Source organism: Egretta garzetta, unplaced genomic scaffold, assembly GCF_000687185.1.
Source record: "Egretta garzetta isolate BGI_Z169 unplaced genomic scaffold, ASM68718v1 scaffold27, whole genome shotgun sequence".
In the NCBI taxonomy this organism is placed as follows: domain Eukaryota; kingdom Metazoa; phylum Chordata; class Aves; order Pelecaniformes; family Ardeidae; genus Egretta; species Egretta garzetta.
In genome coordinates this window covers 3,029,902-3,040,729 of record NW_009260400.1, presented here as the reverse complement: position 1 = coordinate 3,040,729, position 10,828 = coordinate 3,029,902, and the positions used below count along the sequence as shown (strand labels likewise).

General features: G+C 45.4%; 1 protein-coding gene across 1 annotated transcript in view; it reads right to left on the bottom strand.

The window, feature by feature from the left end:
* Positions 1–9,321, bottom strand: part of PSME3IP1 (proteasome activator subunit 3 interacting protein 1) — a 13,724-nt gene extending 4,403 nt beyond the window's left edge. Inside the window, exons 1-4 of the mRNA XM_009643283.2 lie at positions 9,105–9,321; positions 7,664–7,809; positions 7,373–7,471; positions 3,668–3,789 (exon numbers count right to left, since the gene is read on the bottom strand). Coding sequence (XP_009641578.1) covers positions 3,668–3,789; positions 7,373–7,471; positions 7,664–7,793 — 351 coding nt within the window. The 5' untranslated portion in view covers positions 7,794–7,809; positions 9,105–9,321. The remainder of the gene's footprint in view (positions 1–3,667; positions 3,790–7,372; positions 7,472–7,663; positions 7,810–9,104) is intronic.
* Between the last annotated feature and the right edge of the window lie 1,507 nt (positions 9,322–10,828).

Here is a 10,828-nt window from a genome sequence, read left to right as displayed (position 1 = left end):
TAAAAAAAAAAAAAGAAAGAGAGGAAAAAAAAAAAAAAAAAAAAAAAAAAAAAAAAAAAAAAAAAAAAAAAAAAAAGCAGTGCAGTACTTCCCCCTTCTACGGGGATCAACACATTTGTAACGCGAATTTGCTGCTTCAACCCCTAATCCTTACCAAAAAAACCCTAAGCAGCAAAACGTGGGCTCACTCACACTCCTTCTGCTGAGCCTGGCAGACCTCAGCCTACCACAGCAAACATGCTCAATTTTCCGTTTTGGTATTTATCACTTTGAATTTCCAGCTCATTTCTTTGGAAGGGCCACAAGGCTGTTCACCGCCTGTTTGCACAGCGGCCCCATCAGAGGACACAGACCCGATTAAGGGTGTGGGCAGTCCAAGATTCACCCAAAAAGACTGACTGCACAGAAAAGCTAAGTAGCTTAGAGCAGCGTTAGCAAGGTGGGATGTGGCTGAAGCCTATAATGAGGTGGAAAAGCTTCAGCAGGTTCTCAGGTGGGATAAGAAGGGGTCTGGTCTGGTATTAAGGCATGCTGGCTCTGTACACACTGAGCAGATCTCCTTCCACAGCAGGATCTAGGCCTGTCCCCAGTAACAGTTCATGTCCAGCTGTACCTGATGAAGCGAGCTCCACCAAAGCTCCCATTCGTTAATGAGGTACCAGTGGAGTCGTAAAAGCTTCTGCAAAACTGTTAAACTGCACATTGCAAAGGCAAATCGCCCTAACTTAAGGGTATTTGTTTGTAACCCTAAAATCAAGCTTTCTACCAGTTTCTTCTCCGACTACAATTCCGCTGATCGGGCGACACAGCCACAAGCTGGACTCTCACAGGTGCCCCAGTTATCGCCCACCAATATTGGATAACAATTTTCTCGTTGATGGACCACACAGTTGAAGTCATAGTTTCTTCTCCCCACTGAACAAATGAAAAAAACCTCTTACACCTTCCTTTGATGCGACACACTCAATGTCTCCAAGCTCTTCACCATTCAGAGTGTTCAGATGCCATTCCCTATTTGATTTCCCTAAGGATACAGTAGCGAACCTGGCTGCTGCCTACCTCAGCTGCAAGTCTTCCCAGCCAGATCCAGCCTGTTCAGTTTTCTTTCTTCAGATGGCCCAGGAGTGCCATCCTGTGGCTATTAGAAGCCATCCGAAAGCTCACTGTGCCCAACTCCAGGCTGCACCACCCAGTTCCACACACTGCAGTGCTCAACTTCCACATTTACATTTCATTGCCTTGTCATATTCTAATACAAAAGCCTGGCTGAGGAACCCAAAGGCTTTGCTTTTAGACAGATACCAAATGACAGGCTTTCCAATTCCATCCGGGTGCCTTCCTCCCAACGCTCCTCAACCACCAGAGGCACAGCCCATTTTTGAGAGATTTTACATGTGCTGTTGCCATTAGCAAATGCATCACCATGCCTAGCCAAGAAGCGTCCCCTCTCAGAAAGACCCTGTTAGAGACAAACCTCTCACCCTTAAATCTCAACTGCTTTTAAAAAAAGCTGTCCTGAAGTAAAACCTGCTTCTTGGAGGGGGCCTCTCCTACATTTACACAGGATTTAAGACAAGAGGATGTCGTTCTCGAACACTTCTTGAAAATGGCTTAAAAAAAAATATATCTGTAAATCCCACTGTCAGACCAGTGGACTCTGGATAGGGTAGGGTGCAAAAAAACCCGCATTGTTCATGTTGGAGGAAGTAAAATTCCTATGGATCCACGCATATGAATTTCACATGCTCAAGAGCGCATTAAAATATTCCACGGCATGTTTATCCTTAAGGTAGAGGATTTCAACCTAAAAAATGAAGAAAAAAAGAAAGGAAAAAACCTCTGTACCTGAACATCGACGTAGGTTTTGCGATGAAATGAATGCCTCTGGGGAGCTTCAATTGGACATTATAGCAGGAAAAAGACCAAATAACCAAACTCACTGGGCTGGCATTCCTCTTACCAGCTAGGAAGAGCACTTGAGCAGTACCTGTAGATCCAGTGCGTTTACCCAGTACCCACTGGTTTTTGGCGCTGTAGGAATGAAGCATCAGCAACAACCCGCAGATGCAAAACCACTTCTTGCATTTTAAAAGAACATCGCCAAAAATTTCAGAACACAGATGAGTCATTTCACAAGGTGCTCTGAGGTTGCTTAAAATATTAGGGTTAAACAAATAAATAAAAAATAAAAGGAAATGGAATGGGCAAGACTTCTCGGTTTCCTGTGAGATGAGGTGACTGAAAACCATTCTTCCTCCCTCTGCCCTATCAGCAATGAGTTCTACAGTTTAATTTACAGCCAGACCTCAGGTACAGAGCCAGACGATATTAGTAAGACTGCACAGACTGAGGTTAGATGGCCTGTACGTCTTGAGCAGACCCTGCTCAGTAAATCCTGGGGTCAGAGTGTTATGTGGCTAATTCAAGACAACACAAGATTCCCTCTGGGCTGGCATGGTTCACCCCAGCCATATGTGCCCTAAACAGAGCCGTCGGCTGCTGCTGCAGCACCACTTTACACTGCACATCCCTGCCTCAGTCCGGCCTGCAAGCAGCCATCATCAAAAATAAACAGATCCACGGACATCCCGTTATTAGCTATGACAAATCCAGAAAATATTCCAAACCCATCAACCACCTACAGCCTATTTCTGAAGTAAAAAACCACACTGGTATTGCGTTTTGCTAAAGGCATTACTGAGCTAATTCGGGTGCTCCTCACAGTTGTAAACTGTTAACTAACAGGAGGCACCTCAGATCTTCGCAGCAATGGCCACTGTCCAGCTTGATTTGCTGGCTGCTTTGGGCCACCTCCTTGTATCCACAAACTCACTTATACTAAAGCAGCCTTGAGAACCTATGCTTTGCTCCCTGACGACTTACGAGGAACAGTTTTCATCAGGAAGCAAAGGAACCATCTGGTTCTGCACACATTCAGTGAACCTCGAAAACCCAATGTTTAGCTTGGTGCGGAAATCCTCAAATCACTCCGACCGCCCTTGATTGGCACTGATCAGAGAGAAAAAGCATCCTGTATTATTTTCTAGCACGTCTTCATGACAATTAGGCATTTAACAGCAAAGCCAAATTGTCCTGCTCTTAGTACTGCCTGCAAGTCTGTATTACCCAAAGGAGTGGAGCCTCCACGGGACTGACTTCACAGAAGAAAGTCTGCGTATCTGCAGAGATGTGCTTGATTTCCCATCCTGCAGTTATTAGCAAGGGAGAAAGTAACTAATACTTCAAGAAGAGTAAGAGAGCACGCAATTCAAATACTATCTCAAATAGGCATGTCAAAAACAGCCAGTATGCGGTTAGAAAGACAAACAAGAACATTTCCTTAGAAGTAATAAGCTGGTTTTGCCTCTACATTCTCTTTCTCTTTTTAGCTATGGTATTTCATGCCCTCAGTAACAGGGGGAAAAACCCCAAACAATGGGGAGGGGGAGAAGGGAAGAAACGTACTAAAGACATGTGGGAGTGGGGAATATCAAACATTACCATGGGAGATCCAAGCTACAAGGAAAACATTAAACTTCAGAAGTCTACCACTGCGCATGTTCTGTACAGCAGTTTTACGGGAAGAACACCAATGACAGACTAAAGCTACAGGCCAGCCTCTTCTCCTCCTCCCCAGGACCGCCAGCCACTTGCACGCAAAGGATATTCTGTATTCATTCAGCTCTTTCAGCTCCTCTTCTCTTCGTTGCTTTTCCAGTAGCTCTTGCTGCCGAGAAACCTCATCAAGGAAATGCGTCTCATCTTCGTCTAAGCCTCTTACCATGTTTTCTGGATAAAGGAAAAGAATGCGTATTGATAAGCTAAAACCACCTCAGGGAGCAGCCATTTATTTTGCACTACTTCACCACTCTCTTGGAACATTTTCCGATGGTTTCAAACTGCCCTGTAAACGTAGGCATGCATCTGCATCTCGCTTGTGACATTTCTAGTACCGCCAAGGCAGAACGATTGCAGAAATGCGTTGGGAAGGGGTAGCAGAGTCCTGGGTGACTGGGTGAGTTGGGCATGCCAGCAGCCACGCTGCTGCGCCGAGAAAAGGGTGCAAAGCAACCTCCACGATCTGTCGGCCAGATTCTGTAATTAAGGAGTAAAACCACTTCCTGGTTAATGACACTGGACGCTAACTAGCCAGAACTCTCACGCACTCAAGCACACAAAATGCAACAAACCAACGCAGTCTGAACACAATGCTGTTGCTACAGAGAAAAGCAAGACTCAACCCTGAGGAAGCCACGAAATGCTCTTGGACAAGTGGATGTAATTAAGGAGGAGCAACCACATTTTCACACCAGCAGCTGTTCTGCAGTTCTGAAATGCTGTTTGGTTACACAAAGCAAGCAATAACCACATGAAGCAACGACACGTGCTGGTTTGGTTTCAGCCACTGCGCTTAAGCCTCTCTCCTCAGAATCTGTTCTTAAGCCAAGAGATAGCTGGAAAAACCCACATTACTTCTCCCCATAAACCTTGCCTCAAAATCAGAAGCACATTTTCTTAAAGCTAACCATTATCGGAGATTAACATCTGTTTAAAAAAGAAACGCAGAAGCACAACAATTCCTAATTTCCAAATAAAAATAAATGATTTCTAAACACGCTACCCTATTTTAAGGACAGCACATGTGAGCACAGTTGGAGGGTCTTTTATTTTCTGCTCCGCAAGTGTTCAACATCTCTCGATCAAATTATTTAGACAGACCCATCACTGGGGGTATTTAAAAGCCGGGCAGACGAGGTGCTTAGGGCCAGGGTTTAGTGGTAGGATGGCAGGATTAGGGGAACAGTTGGGCTGGGTGATCTCAAAGGGCTTTTCCAACCCCAAAAAAATCTAAAGGTTAGAAAAAATATCCTTTAGGAAGTCTTGCTGTTTGCAGTCACCCTCAGAAATCTTAGCCCAAACATCACCTTTGGTCTTCAGAGTTTAATTCCGTATGAGCACTTTCAGGCTTTTACACGAAGTTGCCGTATTTTTTTAATCTTCACCCACACATCAAGTCCTACCTACGTGAATGGTGAGCTAAGAAACCCATTCACACCGATAACTGGCAAGCTTCCTTCTTTGACAGAAAAGCTCTAGAAATCAATTATTATTATTTGAGGTTGCTTTTTAAAGGCCGATCGCTACCCTTTCCAACGCTAAGAACGCAGAGCTCCTTCGTAAGTCTTTAAAAAGTAACTCGTAGCATTCAGTGCTGCTGCTGAGGGCCCCTGCAGACAGATGCAGAAGTAGCGAAACGCTGGACATTTTTTGAAGCCAGTGCCATGAATTAATTTAATTCCCTGCCTGCCTGGTCTGCAAACTCAGAGAAGCAGCCGCAGCAATCCTTATGGCCGACATTATTGAGATTCCCTACTACATAGTCTGCAGTGGGTTTTGTTCTCCTGGTCAGCAGGCATCTGGAGTTCCCCAAGGGCTGCCTTAAAAGCAGCGGTTGGGTCACCTCTCAGTTACTCCCCTCCCGGGGACGCCTCTCACTCCAGTACTTGGTTTACAGGTTTCCTGCCTGAACCAAAGGGAAGACACTGCAGATCTAACACAATTCGGTGAGGGAAACAATTCATTTAGGCAGCTTCTAGAAGACTTTCCCACCCAGACTGAGAGCACTCAGTTTCCCGGTGGCTACCTGGACAAGAACTGCCGAGTCACATCACCAAAGATGACTTGTATCAAAAGTTTATGGAAGTGATCTGGAAACTCTCCAGCTGGAAAGAATCCTGTAGGTACAGCTGGAGATTGCAAGGTATTAACGCTGCTGCCCGTGCTTTCCACTTTTCACCATTAAAAATGCAAGCAAAACTTAAGAGATGGGGAATACCTTCCACTCATCCTTATTTTGTTTCCCATAATCGTTCAGCAAGAAAAAAAGTTGCATTTTACAGAATACTGTTATCAGTTTTCCTTTAAAATGCTACATCTACTAAGATATTTCACTTTGAGAAGGAAGACATTCTCACAACGCTGAATAGCCCGGCAGAAAGAACTGCTGGTCCATACCCTGTTTTTTATTGATACAAAAGGTTTAGAGTAACTAAGTTTGCGCGCTTATGCAAACCCAATTCCCCAGCATTAAGGTGTTTCTCCTCCCAAGGCCCATCACTGATTCTGACTGATCAAAATGACAGGGCACTAAACTCATTTTCTACTCCTCCAAAATTCCCATGGATGGAAAAAATACTTCTGAACATTTTAAGGTGAATTCAAGAATATCAGAGGACAAATCTTGTCACAAGCGGCCAAACTGGGCTGAACTCTGAGGAGGTAAACTAGTGCTCCACAGCCCACCCGACACTGATCTCTAGGTAGCCACTTCCCCCCACTTACCTTCTCCCAAAGAAATGTGGCTACAGGAATGACCCTAAAAGCAGGCGCTACAGAATGGGAAAGGCAATCATGGCAATCAATAGCACACTCTATCACATCTGCAGTGGCAGGGAGCTCAAAGAGTGTGTTCAAGGTAAAATATGGTTTTGTTGCATCGCAAATACAAGCGAAATTCTCGACAGAATCCAGTTAGGGAAACTGGAGCTTAATGAACACAACAGCTGGAGGGTAAGGCTGCCAACTAAAGCACCAAAATCGATTGGAACACGGCTTAAAATGGAGTCCCATGGTATCATCCTCACTGCTCTTTAGACAGAGCCAGTAGCTCCCTTTTCCCAAACTGGCTGACTAATAATTTTCTGGTTCTCGTTATCATCTTGGCAGTCAGCAGCACACACACAGGTGATACCACGCAAAGATTTTCCTATTCAACCAGAAATTCAAACATCAGCAGAAATTAGGTTTCCATTTCATTACCAGAGTTAAAGATCTACTTTTTGAATCAACTCCTGTACAGTTACTTCTTCCACATAGTAAACTTGAGCCCCAAATCACTTTTGCATCAACTAATTACAGCTTGGATAGGTAGCAGCTGCTAGAAGAGGATTTCTTTTTATCAATTCAGATAGGATGTCTTGCACTAAAGCATGAGTTCCAAAGTCACAAAACCCTGCTACATTCCCACATTTCCATGGATTGGTATCAGGGCTTTTTTTCATTTATCGTGCAAAATAAGCCTAGCACTCCACGCTTCACAGGAACGCAGCATCATAACGGCAAGCAATTCCTGAGTTTCGCACGTGTGCCGTGCTGCCTCAGTACCCAGAGCAAGGTGTTACCTGCAGCAGCACCCACCACCCTTGAAAAATACAAGACGTCAAGGATACTTTTCCAAAGCCTCCCTTTACCTCTCAGAGAGGCAGCCAAGAAACACAGGTATGGCCCTCAGTCACACACTGCATACAGCTCATGCAAACAATATATGCAGTTTGCTGGGTTTCGGTTCAAAATAGTAACTGCTGGGGCTTACTGAATTTAAATTGCTCCTCAAACTCCTGCTGCTTCTTTTCTCTCTGTTCCTGGAGTCTTTCATACAGCGAACGTGGGTCATATGCCTCCTCTGGGCACTCTGAAAGGGAGAAATAAATCAGAAAATGAGATCGTATGTTAGAAACATTGCATCACCAATAGCTCTTAAGTTTCTTTATGTAAAACCCTTTTGAACTCGTAGAATACAAGCTATTACTTTTTATTTCTGTTTTCCATACAAGTGAAATATTCTCGGATATCCTTCCTATAATTATTAAATTCTAACCCATACCTTCTGGATCCTCAGGTTTTCGGACCTTTTCCCATTCCTCTTGCCTTCTCTTCCGTCGCTCCTCTAGCTCCGATTCAGACACAAACCTCTTGTTAATCACGAGGTCAGCAGTACCATCTCCCCCATCCATCGTGGAGCAGTCCGTCCTAAAAACACAATATGAGACACCAGGGGCCTGAATTCACTTATCGGTGCATGAGACGTTACTACATATCCCAAAAAACAGAGCCACTACACCTGTAATAACCTCAGCACTCTTAACGACTGCTACATAGTGAGCACTGATTGATCGAGATGCCTACTCACTGCGGAACCGCCGAGATGAACAGCACCACGGGTTACCCCTCCTTTACTCTTTTTCATAATTATGTCTTCCCTGTTAGTTGTCTGCCTCAGGCTGCTTTTCTAGAAGTCACATTTTAATGGAATTTTGCCTGGCCCACCTTGGATTTACCTTGCTTAAATAAAATAAATTTTAAAACCCCACACCTATACTCACATCCTTTTATTTCAGGTCTTACACTTCACACCTAAAACGCTGGGTTCAGTGTTGGACCCCTCACTACAGGAAAGACATTGCGTTGCTGGAACATGTCCAGAGGAGAGCAATGACACTGGGGAGGGGTGTGGAGCCCCAGGCTGCTGGGGAGCGTCTGGGGGAGCTGGGGGTGTTCAGCCTGGAGAAGAGGAGGCTGAGGGGAGACCTTATCGCTGCCTACAACTGCCTGACAGGAGGGGGGAGCTGGGGGGCATTGGGCTCTGCTCCCAGGGAACGGGCAATGGGACGAGGGGAAACGGCCTCAGGTTGTGCCAGGGCAGGTTTAGGTTGGACATTGGGAAAAATTCTTTCCCCACAAGGGCTGTCAGGCCCTGGAAGGGGCTGCCCAGGGAAGGGGCCGAGTCCCCATCCCTGGGGGGATTCAAAAGCTGGGCAGAGGAGGTGCTTAGGGCCAGGGTTTGGTGGTGGGATGGCAGGGTTAGGGGAATGGTTGGGCTTTTCCAACCCAAACAATTCCGGGATTCTCTGCTCTGGAGGAAGGCTCTGACACTTTGCCCTCACTTTACCTAATTTCTTTTTGCCCATCCTGTGACAACTCAGAAAGCTTGACTATTTTCAGTGATTTGAATACATGTATTTGTAAGTGCTTAACAGTGAGATTTCAGAAGTTAGCAACTGATCGCTCTACCTTTCAAAAGCATTCTGCAGCTCTGGGCAGAACTAGGCTTGGGCAGCTGGCATAGCAGTGCTCTCTGTCAGGGTTACACAGAGTTCAAGGTGCAAGTGAAAGAGGGAATTCCCTTGGGCTAAAGTGGGGCTGGGATTAGAAGACAGGGGCAGTGCTTCTGCCCAAGCGAGAGCAGCCCCTTCACACACAGCACACCCACCCTCTGCTTCAAGAGATCTTTATACTGAGCACCAGCCAGGCACCCACATCCGTACCAGGGGCAGGGCGGGGATGCTCCAAGGAGTCCTCCCGAGAAGGAAACTCATGACCTTGACTCCTGTAAGCCCAGGATGAAGCAAACTCCTTGTGCTAGTCTTAAGTGGCTCCTTTCAAGATTTACTCTGCCAGCTGCATGCTACAGAATGAAGCATTAATGCCTATTTTTGTTTCTTACACCAAGCCTGGGGAGGCAAGCACAATGTAAGCACAAGATAAACACAGCTGTTCACTTAAAGTCACGCTAACCTCACACCTTCTTCCAGTTTCTAATTTCCTTGGTATAACTTCATCACGTACCCCGAGGGCTATGGACAATTTCCCCCTGTGCTGTCAAACGTTACTCCTTTAGGATTGCACCCTGCCTGCATTTCAGCACTGGAAGAGAACACTGAATGCTTCCTCCCCCAGGGAGGGAAGCGTGCAGTGACTCAAAAAATGGATGGAACCTGTTTATCATTCTTCCTTCCTTCCACGAGGAACCACTCCTGCAGGAAGCAGACTCCTGAAATTCTTACAAAACCCGATACTTTTGTGGGGTATTGTCTGTAATATAAATGACAAATTATTGAGGTCTCAGGAGACATCCAGGTTAGAGTACTAGACAAATCCTTGCTACAGCAGGGTGTGTTATTAATGTGGGAATTATCAAAAGAAGACAAGACAAAAGGATTCTCTTAAGGATTGGGGAAAGGGAAGACAGGCCAACGGCTGGTGGTTTTATTTTTTTTTAAGTTTTCTTCCTTTCTTTCATTTCTTTTTTAATATCTAACAAAAATCCACCCTAAGACAAGTCCACTTCCCAGGAAGCACGGAACAGATGCTCTTTAAGTGCCATTTCTGAAGGCGGTTCAAGCCAGAAACCTATAGAGATGATGAAGATTGAATATCCCCCCTGAACATGGGTCCTAGTGACAAGGCCAGCTTTCCTACTCAGGTACTGTATCAACAAGATAATCCGGTTCTCCACTTGTGTCATCTCAACCCATCCATTCAGAGAGGAAACTAAAGGTTCCAATACAATGGTGACAGAAAGTCATAAAAACAAACTGAAAGAGAGGGATTCGGTAAGGGTATGGTATCATCAGGGGACCAAAGCCTCCAACAGCAAACCACCTGCCTGCTGGTTCACTTAGACAATATATTTTAAGATATCTGAAGTGGATTAAGGTTTAATTACACTTTGACACACAGCTATGGTATTTTCACTACAATCCTGGAAAGCGGCATCTGATGAAACACATTTCAGCAAACAACAATTTTACTGATGACCACATCCTGGGGCACAAAGATGGGGGGGAATAAAAAATTAAAATCAAGTAGCACTGTGCTGAAGCACACTTGCACTTTAGAATTTTGCTAATCTCATTGTGTTATTTGCCCTCCCCCATCTCAAACACACAAAATCTTCAGACCTGACAAAACACATGTGCTTTGACACTGTCCTCTATTCACCTGTGGTTTTGCCTGGTGACTGTGTTCCAGCGAGTGACGTGCTGGAATTGCAAATGATGGAAGTACACACCACAGCTCCAAACTGCCCCTTTCAGTACTACCGGCTGCTAATGTTCCCAGCATCAAAAACCCCAAAACCTCACCGGCCTTGCCATCACCTAGGCTGGAACAGGCCTAGAGCAGAGACGAGGTCCCGTGTACCCGTGTAACGCCTCCAGCACGCCCAGACCTGCGGGAAACAACGGGCCCCTCCGCCTGCCACTGCCAG